This window comes from Cetorhinus maximus, chromosome 6, assembly GCF_964194155.1.
Source record: "Cetorhinus maximus chromosome 6, sCetMax3.hap1.1, whole genome shotgun sequence".
Lineage (NCBI taxonomy): Eukaryota > Metazoa > Chordata > Chondrichthyes > Lamniformes > Cetorhinidae > Cetorhinus > Cetorhinus maximus.
In genome coordinates this window covers 155,601,128-155,618,272 of record NC_135884.1, presented here as the reverse complement: position 1 = coordinate 155,618,272, position 17,145 = coordinate 155,601,128, and the positions used below count along the sequence as shown (strand labels likewise).

Sequence of the window (17,145 nt, the reverse complement as noted above, 5' to 3'; positions counted from 1 at the left end):
TGTCCCCTCTCCCCGCAGACCCTCTCCCCGTGTCCCCTCTCCCCGCAGACCCTCTCCCCATGTCCCCTCTCCCTGCAGACCCTCTCCCCATGTCCCCTCTCCCCGTGTCCCCTCTCCCCATGTCCCCTCTCCCCGCAGACCCTCTCCCCATGTCCCCTCTCCCCGCAGACCCTCTCCCCGTGTCCCCTTTCCCCGCAGACCCTTTCCCCGCAGACCCTCTCCCCGTGTCCCCTCTCCCCGCAGACCCTCTCCCCGTGTCCCCTCTCCCCGCAGACCCTCTCCCCGTGTCCCTTTTCCCCGCAGACCCTCTCCCCGTGTCCCCTCTCCCCGCAGACCCTCTCCCCATGTCCCCTCTCCCCGCAGACCCTCTCCCCATGTCCCCTCTCCCCGCAGACCCTCTCCCCATGTCCCCACTCCCCGCAGACCCTCTCCCCGCAGACCCACTCCCCGCAGACCCTCTCCCCATGTCCCCTCTCCCCGCAGACCCTCTCCCCATGTCCCCTCTCCCCGCAGACCCTCTCCCCATGTCCCCACTCCCCGCAGACCCTCTCCCCGCAGACCCACTCCCCGCAGACCCTCTCCCCATGTCCCCTCTCCCCGTGTCCCCTCTCCCCATGTCCCCACTCCCCGCAGACCCTCTCCCCGCAGACCCACTCCCCGCAGACCCTCTCCCCATGTCCCCTCTCCCCGTGTCCCCTCTCCCCGTGTCCCCTCTCCCCGCAGACCCTCTCCCCGTGTCCCTTTTCCCCGCAGACCCTCTCCCCATGTCCCCTCTCCCCGCAGACCCTCTCCCCATGTCCCCACTCCCCGCAGACCCTCTCCCCGCAGACCCTCTCCCCATGTCCCCTCTCCCTGCAGACCCTCTCCCCATGTCCCCTCTCCCCGTGTCCCCTCTCCCCATGTCCCCTCTCCCCGCAGACCCTCTCCCCATGTCCCCACTCCCCGCAGCCACTCTCCCCGCAGACCCTCTCCCCCTGTCCTCTCTCCCCGCGTCCCCTCTCCCCGCGTCCCCTCTCCCCGCGTCCCCTCTCCCCGTGTCCCCTCTCCCCGTGTCCCCTCTCCCCTGTCCCCTCTCCGTGTGGTCCCCCGGGCAGGAGTTCAGGTTTTACTCCTTTGTGGATTGGGTTGTTACTGGGTCTACAGGCACAGGCCGTGATTGCTGGTGTTTGATGTACTGGGATGGAGAGAAGTGAGTGAATGTGAAGGACTTGGGCTCACAGCCTCCCCACTGCAGAATCTATGAGGCAAAGGTGGCAAGCAGGCTGTATCCGACTGACACGATGAGTGGAGAGCTGGAGTCTGACTGCCTACTTAACACAGACCACAGTCACTCACAGTCAACCAGCCATTCTGTGTGCATGGGAGTGTTCACACGTGTGTACACGTCTGTTTATCGGTATGTGTGTACATGTGTACACATTCGTGTACGTGTCTGTGTGTATGTGTGTATAATTGCATGTGTGTGTGTATAGATGTGGATGTGCTTGTGTGACTGTGTGTGTAAGTGTGTGCATGTTTATGCATTTTGAAGTGTAATATGTTGATGAATCCAGCCTCCCCTTGAGCTGAGATTTCACTCACTGTCTCCGCCACTGAATTCTGTTCATTGGCAAACAGACAGTGGAAGGTTTCTTATTTTTGTGTCAACATTAGCGTATAATTTGCGAGCACAAAGCTTGATTCATTTTGAGATTCTGATCATGGAACTGCTCAGACACAGGGCAGAGAAAAGCAGTCACAGGACAGCCTGGCTTCAGGCTTCCTGGCTGGAAAGTTGGCCAAAGTGCTTGGTGGAACAAGAAGCTCCCGCCATGAAGGCCTCGATCTCCTCGACGGTGCGAGGCACACAGGTCAGCAGCTCCATCCCACTGGCAGTCACTGCAATATCATCCTCGATACGGACCTGGAGGGAGAGCAGGTAAGATCACTGAAGGCCATCCACAGCTTTGACCTCACACACACACCCCAAAGGAGCTCAGTAATTAAATCTAAACTCTTCAACCAATATGTGCAGAGAAAGATCCCACAAACAATTAAATAAAAGCCCACCTAATCTATTTGTGAGAATGTTAGTGGAGGGATAAATATTGTCTACTACCCCCTGCTTTCCAGCAGCAAAACAGGACCTCAGTTTAATATCTCTGTAACAGACAGCTGCTCAGACAGTGCAGCACTCCCTCATTACTGCCCTGGCAAGGAGGGGGAGGGGTGAGAGGAGGAGGGGTCAAGGGGAGGAGGGTCTGAGGGGAGATGGGGAAGGAGAGATGGCTACCTTTGCTCCTGATCCTACCCAAAGCCCACCCAACTCTGTCACTGTGTACCTCCCACTCACCCTCTCTAAATCAATGCCATATCAGACCCAACTTCACTGCCACTGACCCCAACCAACTTCTGACCAATTACCATTCCTGCTGACTCCTTCCTAAAACTATCATCACCCCCTCAACAAGCCCAACCTTAATCAATTTATTTGAGGTTCCCCAAGGATTCATTAGCCATGGCACTTGTTCATCTACATGGTTCCTCTTGGTGATGTCCTGGTGACTTTCAGCTTTATGACCCCATCATATCCCTTGCAAAGATCTGTCAGGGTCAAATCTTTCTCCAGCTCGACACTGGGCATAGGAAATTCTTCACATTCATCCCTGTCGTAAACTCCAATCTCCAGCCACTGCTCCCACCTCCCCTCAACTGCTCACTGAGTTCCAATCAGATTGGACCAAGCACGGGGACTGCACGTCTCCATCTCTGTCCCTACAGGCACCCATACCATGGAAAACCTTGCCTGCTCTTCACTCAGCTTGGCAACTTCAGTATTCCCCAAATCCAGGACCTCCAACTCACTCAAAACTCAACCAATATCCCATCCTACACTAAACCCAGCCAACCCATCACACTCTGTATTAACCCATCACACCCTGTATTAACCATCGCACCCTGTATTAACCCATCGCACCCTGTATTAACCATCGCACCCTGTATTAACCCATCGCACCCTGTATTAACCCATCACACCCTGTATTAACCCATCGCACCCTGTATTAACCATCGCACCCTGTATTAACCCATCACACCCTGTATTAACCCATCGCACCCTGTATTAACCATCACACTCTGTATTAACCCATCACACCCTGTATTAACCATCACACCCTGTATTAACCCATCACACCCTGTATTAACCATCGCACCCTGTATTAACCCATCGCACCCTGTATTAACCCATCGCACCCTGTATTAACCATCACACCCTGTATTAACCCATCGCACCCTGTATTAACCCATCGCACCCTGTATTAACCCATCGCACCCTGTATTAACCCATCGCACCCTGTATTAACCCATCACACCCTGTATTAACCATCACACCCTGCATTAACCCATCGCACCCTGCATTAACCCATCGCACCCTGCATTAACCCATCGCACCCTGTATTAACCCATCGCACCCTGTATTAACCCATCGCACCCTGTATTAACCCATCGCACCCTGTATTAACCCATCGCACCCTGTATTAACCATCACACCCTGTATTAACCCATCGCACCCTGTATTAACCCATCGCACCCTGTATTAACCCATCGCACCCTGTATTAACCCATCGCACCCTGTATTAATCATCACACCCTGTATTAACCCATCACACCCTGTATTAACCCATCGCACCCTGTATTAATCATCACACCCTGTATTAACCCATCACACTCTGTATTAACCCATCACACCCTGTATTAACCCATCGCACCCTGTATTAACCCATCCCACCCTGTATTAACCATCACACCCTGTATTAACCCATCACACCCTGTATTAACCCATCACACCCTGTATTAACCATCACACCCTGTATTAACCCATCACACCCTGTATTAACCATCACACCCTGTATTAACCCATCGCACCCTGTATTAACCCATCGCACCCTGCATTAACCCATCGCACCCTGCATTAACCCATCGCACCCTGTATTAACCCATCGCACCCTGTATTAACCCATCGCACCCTGTATTAACCCATCGCACCCTGTATTAACCATCACACCCTGTATTAACCCATCGCACCCTGTATTAACCCATCACACCCTGTATTAACCCATCGCACCCTGTATTAACCCATCGCACCCTGTATTAACCCATCGCACCCTGTATTAACCATCGCACCCTGTATTAACCCATCACACCCTGTATTAACCAATCACACCCTGTATTAACCCATCACACCCTGTATTAACCATCGCACCCTGTATTAACCCATCGCACCCTGTATTAACCCATCGCACCCTGTATTAACCCATCGCACCCTGTATTAACCCATCGCACCCTGAATTAACCCATCGCACCCTGTATTAACCCATCACACCCTGAATTAACCCATCGCACCCTGAATTAACCCATCGCACCCTGTATTAACCCATCGCACCCTGTATTAACCCTGTATTAACCATCCACTAGCCCATAGTCCATTCAATTGAAAATTCTCATCTTAAAATCCTGCCATGTCATCACCCATCCAATCTGCAACCTCCCCATGTCCTGGGGCTCCTCACACACACTCTTTATACCCCTCATTTCTGGAATTTTCCATCACAACATTCCTTCCCCTCACTAATCACTCATTCTATGAAAAGCTCCAACCCATCCATCTGTTTGTTCACTGCCCCACCCCACTGCCCAACCCCACTGCCCCGTCCCACTGACCCACCCCACTGCCCCGTCCCACTGCCCCACCCACTGCCCCACCCCACTGCCCCGTCCCACTGCCCCACCCACTGCCCTGCCCCACTGCCCCACCCCACTGCCCAACCCCACTGACCCACCCCACTGCCCCGTCCCACTGCCCCACCCACTGCCCTGCCCCACTGCCCCACCCCACTGCCCAACCCCACTGCCCCACCCACTGCCCCACCCACTGCCCTGCCCCACTGCCCCACCCCACTGCCCAACCCCACTGCCCCACCCACTGACCCACCCCACTGCCCTGCCCCACTGCCCCACCCACTACCCCACCCACTGCCCCGCCCCACCCCACTGCCCCGCCCCACTGCCCCACTGCCCAACCCACTGCCCCGCCCCACCCCACTGCCCCGCCCCACCCCACTGCCCCGCCCCACCCCACTGCCCCGCCCCACCCCACTGCCCCGCCCCACCCCACTGCCCCGCCCCACTGCCCCGTCCCACTGCCTCACCCCACTGCCCCTCCCCACTGCCCCGCCCCACTTCCCCATCCCACTGCCCCGTCCCACTGCCCCACCCCACTTCCCCATCCCACTGCCCCGCCCCCTGCCCCGCCCCAGTGCCCCGTCCCACTGCCCCGCCCCACTGCCCCGCCCCACTGCCCCGTCCCACTGCCCCGTCCCACTGCCCCACCCCACTGCCCCGCCCCACTGCCTCGCCCCACTGCCCCGCCCCACTGCCCCACCCCACTGCCCCGCCCCACTGCCCCATCCCACTGCCCCGTCCCACTGCCTCACCCCACTGCCCCGTCCCACTGCCCCACCCCACTGCCCCACCCCGTCCCACTGTTCCCCCTACCCATGCCTACTAACCCTCCCCCACCCTGTCACTCTGCTCCTTTCTTACTTTTCCCACTGCAAAGTTGTCTGGAGCATTTTATAGATGAACAGTAGAAGAATCATTGATCTATGAAGGTGCAGGAATGAATAAATCACACCGCATCCGTTATTCCAGATTTCCAGCCACTGCCGATCTTACACCATCCACCAGTTTGTTAAGAGAGACACAGAGGACGTGGTTATGGTAAATCTTTCTAAATCACTGCCTGGGCCCAGCTGAAGGACTCTGTCCAATTCTGAGTCCCACACTTTAGGTTTCGGAGAGGGTGCGGTGGAGATTTAGCAGAATTCTCACGGGCACCAGGAACTTCAGCTCTGTGCAGAGGTCGGAGAAGCTGGGGTTGTTCCCCTTAGAGCAGAGAAGGATAAGGGGGAGATTAATAGAGGTGTTCAGAATCACAAAGGGTCCTGAGAGAGGAAATAAGGAGAAACTATAAAGGGACAGAGATTAAAGGGGATTGGCAAAAGAACCAGAGGGGACATCAGGAAAAATATATTTACAAAGTGAGTAGTTGTGAACTGCGACTCGCTGCCAGAAAGGGCGGTGGAAATAATGCAACAAAAGAGAATGGGATAAATCCTTGAAAAGGAGAATATTCTTGAGCTGTGGGGAAGGGGCTGGGGAGTGGGACTAATTGGTATCAGCTTTTTCAAAGAGCCAGCACAAGCACGATGGGCTCAACAGCCGTCAGCTCCGTCAGGGTGAGGCCCATGCTGAGGGAGTAGGTGGCTCTGCAATTCAGAGCTTGGGACAGCCAGGAAAGGGTTAAGTCCGTAGCTCCCATTAGTGACTGACACAATATGCTGCGGCTGTTAGCAGTTATGCCAGTCAGGTCCAAATTAATATGTGATTTATTACACACCCCAACCTTCTCCAACATTATCTCCCAAAAAAACCCACTGACACTGATTTTATATTGTCGTATCTTATCAGCAGGTCTGTAACCAGTCACAAAGTATTCAATAAACCTCCTATCTGATCAGGTGTAAATCCAACAGGCAGTAATGTGGAGGTTACTCCCACGCGATTGCTGCTGTAATTATACTCTGACCTCGCATGCAGTCTGAGTAAAAATAGCCCAGGCAAACCTCACCCTACTGACCTGCTCAGTACCAACAAATTAAAACATGTCCTTGAGACACAGAAACGCTCCACTCCCTTCAGCTTTTATACATGACAACACTTTTAAAAAGGATGATGTCATCAAACACTCCCAGGACAGGTACAGCACAGGGTGAGATACAGAGTAAAGCTCCCTCTACACTGTCCCCATCAAACACTCCCAGGACAGGTACAGCATGGGGTTAGATACAGAGTAAAGCTCCCTCTACACTGTTCCCATCAAACACTCCCAGGACAGGTACAGCACGGGGTTAGATACAGAGTAAAGCTCCCTCTACACTGTCCCTATCAAACACTCCCAGGACAGGTACAGTACGGGGTTAGATACAGAGTAAAGCTCCCTCTACACTGTCCCCATCAAACACTCCCAGGACAGGTACAGCACGGGGTTAGATACAGAGTAAAGCTCCCTCTACACTGTCCCCATCAAACACTCCCAGGACAGGTACAGCACGGGGTTAGATACTGAGTAAAGCTCCCTCTACACTGTCCCCATCAAACACTCCCAGGACAGGTACAGCACGGGGTTAGATACAGAGTAAAGCTCCCTCTACACTGTCCCCATCAAACACTCCCAGGACAGATACAGCACGGGGTTAGATACAGAGTAAAGCTCCCTCTACACTGTCCCCATCAAACACTCCCAGGACAGGTACAGCACGGGGTTAGATACAGAGTAAAGCTCCATTTACACTGTTCTATCTTGTTGAAAAGATATTCAGTTCTTTTCTCTGAATAAAAGGTAAAAAATAAACGACAGATAGACTTTGGTATACACTATAACACAGGCACGATGGGATGACTGAACTCCCTCCGTGCTGAGAGATTCTGTGGACATCGTGGTTCCAAACATTCATGAGTACTCACGCCACCAAATCCTCGGAATCGAGCCAGGACATCCTTATTGATGAAAGAAGCCTGGGCTGGGTCTGCAAGAGCCTGGTCCAAGAGACAGTCGATGAAGTAGATTCCTGGCTCAATGGTCAGCACCATCCCCTGAAGCAGGTTCCGTGTGGTACGAAGGCTGCGGAGACCTGGTTCATCAATACGCTCGACACCCTGGAACACAACACTGACCCGTCACCCACTCAGGATACAGCCAAGCAGCAGGGCAATGCTGGAGCTGCTTATACCCTCTCCACTGCCCCAATAACCTCCCACAAACCCATTACACCCCTCACTGCCCCATTAACCTCCCACAAACCCATTACACCCCTCACTGCCCCATTAACCTCCCACAAACCCATTACACCCCTCACTGCCCCATTAACCTCCCACAAACCCATTACACCCCTCACTGCCCCATTAACCTCCCACAAACCCATTACACCCCTCACTGCCCCATTAACCTCCCACAAACCCATTACACCCCTCACTGCCCCATTACATCCCTCACAGCCCCATTACACCCCTCACAGCCCCTTTTACCTCCCACAAACCCATTACACCCCTCACTGCCCCATTAACCTCCTACAAACCCATTACACCCCTCACTGCCCCATTACATCCCCCACAGCCCCATTACACCCCTCACAGCCCCTTTTACCTCCCACAAACCCATTACACCCCTCACTGCCCCATTAACCTCCTACAAACCCATTACACCCCTCACTGCCCCATTACATCCCTCACAGCCCCATTACACCCCTCATAGCCCCATTACACCCCTCACAGCCCCATTACACCCCTCACAGCCCCATTACACCCCTTACAGCCCCATTAAACCCCTCACAGCCCCATTACATCCCTCACAGCCCCACTACAGTCCCTAACTGCCCCATTACAATCCCTAGCTGCCCCATTACAATCCCTAGCTGCCCCATTACAATCCCTAGCTGCCCCATTACAATCCCTAGCTGCCCCATTAGTTTTTCACTGCCCTGTTCAGAAGAATGAGGGGGGATCTCATAGAAACCTATAAAATTCTAACAGGACTAGACAGGGTAGATGCAAGAAGGATGTTCCCGATGATGGGGGAGTCCAGAACCAGGGGCCACAGTCTGAGGATACGGGGTAGACCATTTAGGACTGAGATGAGGAGAAATTTCTTCACCCAGAGAGTGGTGAGCCTGTGGAATTCGTTACCACAGAAAGTAGTTGAGGTCAAAACATTGTATGTTTTCAAGGAGGAGTTAGATACAGCTCTTGGGGTGAAAGGGATCAAAGGATATGGAGAGAAAGCGGGAGCAGCCTATTGAGTTGGATGATCAGCCATGATCATAATGAATGGTGGAGCAGGCTCGAGGGGCCGAATGGCCTACTCCTCCCATTTTCTATGTTTCTATTACACCCCTCCCTGCCCCATTACACCCCACACTCCCATTATAAGCCCCCGCTGCCTCATTACAGTCTCCGCTGCCCCATTAGACCCTCCCCATCCCATTACATATCCCCTGCCACATTACATCGCCTCCCCACTCCATTATACCCTCCGCTGATCTGTTACACCCCACTATTGCCCCATTACACCCCCACTGCCCCATTACACCGCCTGTTGCCCCATTACACCCTTCCCTGCCCCATTATACCCCCCCATTGCCCCACTACAGTCCCCGCTTCACCGTTACACCCCCGTTGCCCCACTACATTTGCCACTGCCTCATTACACCCCCACTGCCCCATTACATCCCTGTTGCCTCATCACAGCTCCTGCTACCCCATTACACCTCTGCTTCCCCATTACACACCTCCCTGACCCATTACACTCCTCACTGCCCCATTACACTCCTCCCTGCCCCATTACACCCATTCCTGCCCCATTACACCCATCCCTGCCCCATTATAACCCCCTCCCCCCCCACCCTCTACCCCATTACACTTCCCACTGTCCCATTACACATCTCCCTGCCTGATTAGAACCCCCGGGCGGATTACATCACTCCCAGCACCATAACACCCCTCTGCCCCATAACACCCCTCTGCCCCATTACACCCCTCTGCCCCATTACACCCCTCTGCCCCATTACACCCCTCTGCCCCATTACACCCCTCTGCCCCATTACACCCCTCTGCCCCATTACACCCCCTCTTGCTTCCCCATTAGAGCCCCTCCCACTGCCAAATGACACCCCCTTCCAATGCCCCAGTATACCCACTCCCACTTCCCCTTCCTCTTCCCCATTACACCCACTCCCACTGCCTCATTATAGGTTTAAGGAGAGGGTGACAGTTAATCCCAATCTCAATGGATTGCTGTAAATACTCAGTTTATGGTTGAAGATTTACAGAAATTTACAACTACATACATCCCAATGAAACAACACAAGAGCTCTCCTCTGGAACATTGCCCAGTAAGAAACTGGAACTGCCAGAATGAATCCTATTTATATAGTTTATGAATTTGGCAGCTAATCAGCTGGAACTAAACTTTAAAAATAAGCGCCAAAGCTGTTATTATCAGTGATTTATGAATTACTGATACCCTGATCTCTCTATTCACATGGGGTCATGGAGCCTGCACGTGATTTACTGGGAAGGGAGGGAGAGGGAGACAGGAGGGAGTGGGGGAGGGAGAGGGTCAGGGAGGGGGAGGGGGAGGGGGAGGGGAGAAAGAGGGAGGGAAGGGACTGTGGGAGGAAGAGAGAGGAGGGGGAGGGAATGGGGGAGGGAAGAGAGAAGGGCGAGGGAGTGGGAGAGGAAGAAAAGAGAGAAAGAAGGTTGCATTGGGGACCATCAGCCTGGGCTCCTACTCTGCTGGGATAGCACACAAACAGGACTTTGGCTCAGATGTAGTGCACACTACGGACAAACAGCCAATCGGCTCTCGCTGTTCTGGTTTACGCACTCAGGGTGAGCACCCAACAGAGAGAAACCAGGTTCCCGGGCAGAGTCAGCACCTTCGCCAGAGATGGGGAATACAAAGGACAGTCAGATTGATTTGTCTATGAGCAGAGCCAGTGACAGACAGAGAGAGTTAAAGCTGGATTCTTTCCTCATTTTAATATACAGCTCCACAATATTGAAAAAACAAGAGCAGGACTGACCTCTGGATAGCCGCCAACATCATGTACGTCACATCCCAGCAGATGACCCAGACCATGGGGCATGAATATCGCTCCTAAATAGACTTTCATCATGTCTGCCACATTGCCTTGCAGAATGCCAATCCTTGTCAACTCTTCCAGCTGCACTCTGTCAGCAAGGCGATGCATGTCAGGCCAGGCAACCCCTTGTTAGAACATAAACCAGGAGACATGTTAGGAATTCCAACAAAAATGCAAGAAATAAATCTGCCGCTGAGCCTACAAGTGGCAAAATCTTCATTGACACTGTTCTTCCCCTCAACCCTCATACCCTCCAATTCCACTCCCCTCACCCTGTGTCCCCCTCATCTCTTCCCCCCCTCTACAAACCCCTTGCAGCCCCCGTTAATCCTCCATCTCCCCACTTCCCACTCAATTCTGCAATGGGATTTGTTGGGTGGTTCTAAGGTCTGGAATCACCCAGGGTAGGGGGAAGGTTTGAAGAAAACTGCCAGGGCCAAATGACACATCTAGAACGGCTAGTCCTCCAACCCAGCCCAGCCCGGCCCAACCCAGCCCGGCCCAACCCAGCCCAGCCCAATCCAGTACAGCCCAGCCCAGCCCAATCCAGTACAGCCCAGCCCAGCCCCAGCCCAGCCCAGCCCCAGCCCAGCCCAGCCCCAGCCCCAGCCCCGCCCCAGCCCAGCCCAGCCCAGCCCCAGCCCAGCCCAGCCCAACCCGGCCCCAGCCCGGCCCAGCCCCAGCCCCGCCCCAGCCCCAGCCCCAGCCCAGCCCAGCCCCAGCCCGGCCCAGCCCCAGCCCCGCCCCAGCCCCGCCCAGCCCAGCCCCAGCCCAGCCCAGCCCAATCCAGTACAGCCCAGCCCCGGCCCCGGCCCAGCCCCAGCCCCAGCCCAGCCCAGCCCCAGCCCAGCCCAGCCCCAGCCCCAGCCCCAGCCCAGCCCCAGCCCAGCCCAGCCCCAGCCCGGCCCCGGCCCCGGCCCCGGCCCCAGCCCCAGCCCCAGCCCAGCCCCTGCCCCGGCCCGGCCCGGCCCGGCCCAGCCCCAGCCCCGCCCCAGCCCCAGCCCAACCCAGCCCGGCCCCAGCCCAGCCCGGCCCAACCCAGCCCAGCCCCAGCCCCAGACCGGCCCCAGCCCGGCCCAGCCCCAGCCCAGCCCAGCCCAACCCAGCCCGGCCCCAGCCCAGCCCAGCCCAACCCAGCCCGGCCCAGCCCAATCCAGTACAGCCCAGCCCAGCCCAACCCAGCCCGGCCCCAGCCCAGCCCAGCCCAACCCAGCCCGGCCCCAGCCCAGCCCAGCCCAGCCCAGCCCAGCCCGGTCCAGTACAGCCCGGCCCCAGCCCAGCCCGGCCCAGCCCAGCCCGGTCCAGTACAGCCCAGCCCAACCCAGCCCAACACAGCCCGGCCCGGCCCGGCCCAGCCCCAGCCCGAGCCCGGCCCAGCCCCAGCCCGGCCCGGCCCCAGCCCCCCCCAGCCCAGCCCGGCCCGGCCCAGCCCCAGCCCCCCCCAGCCCAGCCCGGCCTGGCCCAGCCCCAGCCCCCCCCAGCCCCAGCCCGGCCCCCGGCCCCAGCCCCCCCCAGCCCAGCCCGGCCCGGCCCAGCCCCAGCCCCCCCCAGCCCAGCCCGGCCCGGCCCAGTACAGCCCAGCCCAGTACAACCCGGCCCAGCCCGGCCCAGCCCAGCCCAGCCCCCCCAGCCCAGCCCGGCCCAACCCGGCCCATCCCGGCCCGGCCCAGCCCAGCCCAGCCCAGCCCGGCCCAACCCGGCCCATCCCGGCCCGGCCCAGCCCAGCCCCCCCAGCCCAGCCCGGCCCAGCCCAGCCCCCCCAGCCCAGCCTGGCCCGGCCCAGCCCGGCCCAACCCAGCCCAGCCCAGCCCGGCCCGGCCCGGCCCAACCCGGCCCGGCCCAGCCCAGCCCATCCCATCCCAGCCCGGCCCAGCCCAGCCCAGCCCAGCCCATCCCAGCCCAGCACCCCCCGGCCCAGCCCGGCCTGGCCTCCAGTAAGGAGGGTGCCTGATATCCGACAAGAGTAAGGTTGTCAGTTGTATGGTTCCAGGACACAGATTCAGCAAAGGATTCAATGTGAAGTATAATCCAGGGGCAGCAGTGCTAACGTTACTTAGCAAGAAAACTTCATTACAAAACCAGTGACAAAGAATGATCCAGGAGCTGAGAATCCAGGAGGAAAACCACACACAAATCAACTGCACACAGAGAGCACACTGCAGACAATGACACGCCCTCTGGGTCTGGGTGAAGACACACCCGACATGTGAGCCTCTCCTTTCAGATGCAGTGTATTTCCAATATCCAAACCTCATTCTCCCCCCTCCCTCAGCAGGAAAACATTTCATTCAGGAGATCCTGAACATCACAAATCCAGGCTGACACACCAGTACATTACTCAAAGTGCTGCACTGTCGGAGGATCAGTACTGAGGGAGCGCTGCACTGTCAGAGGGTCAATACTGAGGGAGTGCTGCACTGTCAGAGGGTCAGTACTGAGGGAGCGCTGCACTGTCAGAGGGTCAATACTGAGGGAGTGCTGCACTGTCAGAGGGTCAGTACTGAGGGAGTGCTGCACTGTCAGAGGGTCAATACTGAGGGAGTGCCGCACTGTCGGAGGGTCAGTACTGAGGGAGTGCTGCACTGTCAGAGGGTCAGTACTGAGGGAGCGCTGCACTGTCAGAGGGTCAATACTGAGGGAGTGCTGCACTGTCAGAGGGTCAGTACTGAGGGAGTGCTGCACTGTCAGAGGGTCAGTACTGAGGGAGTGCTGCACTGTCTTAGGGTCAGTGCTGAAGGAGTGCTGCACTGTCAGAGGGTCAGTGCTGAGGGAGTGCTGCACTGTCAGAGGGTCAATACTGAGGGAGTGCTGCACTGTCAGAGGGTCAGTGCTGAGGGAGTGCTGCACTGTCAGAGGGTCAGTGCTGAGGGAGTGCTGCACTGTCAGAGGGTCAGTATGAGGGAGTGCTGCACTGTCAGAGGGTCAGTACTGAGGGAGTGCTGCACTGTCAGAGGGTCAGTGCTGAGGGAGTGCTGCACTGTCTTACGGTCAGTGCTGAGGGAGTGCTGCACTGTCAGAGGGAGGGTCAGTACTGAGGGAGTGCCGCACTATCTGAGGGTCAATGCTGAAAGAGCACCGCACTGTCTGAGGGTCAGTAGAGTCATAGAATTATACAGCACAGAAACAGGCCCTTCGGCCCATTGTGTCCGTGCTGCCATCAAGCACCTATCTATTCTAATCCCATTTTCCAGTACTTGGCCCGTAGCCCTGTATGCTATAGCGTTTCAGGTGCTCATCTAAATACTTCTTAAATGTTGTGAGGGTTCCTGCCTCTACCACCCCCTCATGCAGTGTGTTCCAGATTCCAACCACCCTCTGGGTGAAAAAACTTTCCTCAAATCCCCTCTAAACCTCCTACCCCTTACCTTAAATCTTTGCCCCCTGGTTATTGACACCTCCACTAAGGGGAAAAGTTTCTTCCTATCTACCCTATCTATGCCCCTCATAATTTTGTATACCTCTATCAGGTCCCCCCCAAGCTTTCTCTGCTCTAAGGAAAACAACCCCAGCCTATCCAGTCTCTCTTCATAGCTGAAACGCTCCAGCCCAGGCAACATCCTGGTGAATCTCCTCTGCACCCTCTCCAGTGCAATCACATCCTTCCTATAGTGTGGCCACCAGAACTGCACAAAGTACTCCAGCTGTGGTCTAACTAGCATTCTATACAGCTCCAACATAACCTCCCTGCTCTTATATTCTATGCCTCGGCTAATAAAGGTAAATATCCCATATGCCTCCTTAACCACCTTATCTACCTGTGCAGCTGCCTTCAGGTATCTATGGACATGTACACCAAGGTCCCTCTGATCCTCTGTACTTCCTAGGGTCCTACCATTCATTGTGTATTCCCTTGCCGTGTTAGTTCTCCCAAAATGCATCACCTCACACTTCTCAGGATTAAATTCCATTTGCCACTGCTCTGCCCATCTTACCAGCCCATCTATATCGTCCTGTAATCTAAGGCTCTCACTATTTACGATGCCATCAATTTTCCTGTCATCTGCAAACTTACTGATCATACCTCCTATATTCACGTCTAAATCATTAATGTACACTACAAACAGCAAGGGTCCCAGCACCGATCCCTGCGGTACACCACTCATCACAGGCTTCCAATCACAAAAACAACCTTCAACCATCACCCTCTGCCTCCTGCCACTAAGACAATTTTGGATCCAATTTGCCAAATTGCCCTGGATCCAATGGGCTCTTACCTTCTTGACCATTCTCCCATGCGAGACCTTGTCAAAAGCCTTACTGAAGTCCCTGTAGACTACATCAACTGAACTGCCCTCACCTACACTAGTCACCTCCTCGAAAACTTCAATCAGATTTGTCAGACATGATCTCCCCCTGACAAAGCCATGTTGACTAACCCTGATTAATTCCTGCTCCCACAGTGCAGCACTCCCTCAGTACTAACCGTCTGACAGTGCAGCACTCCAATACTGAGGCAGTGCTGCACCGTCGGAGGGCCAGTACTGAGAGTGCGCCACTGTCGGATTGTCAGTACTGAGGAAGCGCTGTATTGTCACAGCATCAGTACTGAGGGAGCACTGCACTGTCGGAGGGTCAGTACTGAGGGAGCGTCGCACTGTCGGAGGGTCAGTACTGAGGGAGTGCCGCACTGTCGGAGGGTCAGTACTGAGGAAGTGCTGCACTGTCAGAGGGTCGGCAGAGGGAGTGCTGCACTGTCGGAGGGACAGTACTGAGGGAGTGCCGCACTGTCGGAGAGTCGGCAGAGGGAGTACTGCACTGTCAGAGGGTCGGCAGAGGGAGTGCTGCACTGTCGGAGGGTTGGCAAAGGGAGTGCTGCACCGTCGGAGGGTTGGCACTGAGGGAGTGCCGCACTGTCGGAGGGTCGGCAGAGGGAGTGCCGCACTGTCGGAGGGTCAGTGCTGAGGGAGTGCTGCACTGTTGGAGGGTCGGCACTGAGGGAGTGCTGCACTGTCGGAGGGTCAGTACTGAGGGAGTGCCGCACTGTCGGAGGGTCGGCAGAGGGAGTGCTGCACTGTCGGACTGGGAAGCTGAGTGGGAGCTGGAGCTAGGCAGCCTGTGCCCATATGTCTTTTCAGAGTCTCTGTCTACAGCACAACCAAACCTGCGAAACACACTCCAAGACATCCTACCTGACTGAGGGCCAGACTGTTTGTGCAGTTTGATTGTTTTTAGGGGATCCATGTCGAGCAATGCGAATTGTAGAAAAATGAAAGGTGATCTTATTGAAATGAAGGGGCTTAACAGGCTAAATGCTGAAAAGATGGTTTTGCTGACTGGGAAATCTAGAACACAGGGGCTCAGTCTCAGAATCAAGGATTGGCTGTTTCAGACTTACATGAGAAATTTCTTCATCAAAGGGTTGTGAATCTTTGGAATTCTCTACCCCAGAGAGTTGTGGATGCTCAGTTATTGAGTGTGTTTAAGTTTGGGTACTAAGAGAATTACGGGATATGGGGATAGCGTGGGAAGGTGCTGTTGAGGTAGATCAATCATCATCTTGTTGGATAGCGGGGCAGGCTCAAGGGACTTATACTCTTCATATATCTGAGCCAACAATGGCTGACCTTCTAACTGGAAACAGCAGGGAGTATCCAGTGTGAAATTCAAACAAAACCATGGAGGACCAACACTCTGCAACTAGATATCCCTCGAGTATAAACTATCCTGTTGTATTTAAACAGCACATTAGAGACATCTAGAGGGCAAATTGGTATTTTCAGCACCACCTCACTCCATTCTCGAAGCACTGAAGCTAATACTTGGAGCAGAAATCTTTTCCCCGTGGGTGTGCGCCTGACCTGAACAGGAGTGAAATAGTGCGTGATGACCTCAGGAGAGCGCCCCGACATCATCGCGCACTCCCCCGATCTTTCGGCTGGTGGGCACGTGAGAGAGTCAGCAATGTGCCCGCTGACAATTGAGAGGCCTGTTAAGGCCCTTAAGTAATTAATTAAGTTGCATTTTTCGCTGCCCACTCAACCGTTCGGTTAGCAGGCGGTCAAACAGGCCAGGCGGCCTTTGCATTGTTAACGAAACCTCATCCAGGGGCGGGGTGAGGTTTCCAACTGTGACTAAAAACTCAACAAAAACTTTTAACATCATTTTGAACATGTCCCTCTTCATATGACTGAGTCACATGTAGGGACACGTTTATATCATTTGTGAAATGTTTATTTTTAATTTCAAAATTCTTCAGCCATCTGAAGCAGCGCTGTGCCTTCAGGGAGCTCCCAGTGTGCGCTCCCCCTGTGTACGCGCAGACTTCAGTGCTCACGCTCCTCCCGTCTCTACCCCAGCAGTGCTGAGGATCTGTGTGTGTGTGTGTGTGTGTGTTTCCAGCCCGATCGCAGTTTATCTCGCGGCCATTCCCAGGCCCTGCCCGACGAGGGGAAAATCCTGCCCGAGT

At 55.4% G+C, this 17,145-nt stretch overlaps 1 protein-coding gene across 1 annotated transcript in view; it reads right to left on the bottom strand.

The window, feature by feature from the left end:
- Positions 1-1,067: 1,067 nt before the first annotated feature.
- pepd (peptidase D) overlaps positions 1,068-17,145 on the bottom strand; it is a 191,503-nt gene continuing 175,425 nt past the window's right edge. The window contains exons 13-15 of the mRNA XM_078544698.1: positions 10,680-10,864; positions 7,564-7,755; positions 1,068-1,903 (exon numbers count right to left, since the gene is read on the bottom strand). Of these exons, the coding sequence (XP_078400824.1) occupies positions 1,754-1,903; positions 7,564-7,755; positions 10,680-10,864 (527 nt within the window). The 3' untranslated portion in view covers positions 1,068-1,753. The remainder of the gene's footprint in view (positions 1,904-7,563; positions 7,756-10,679; positions 10,865-17,145) is intronic.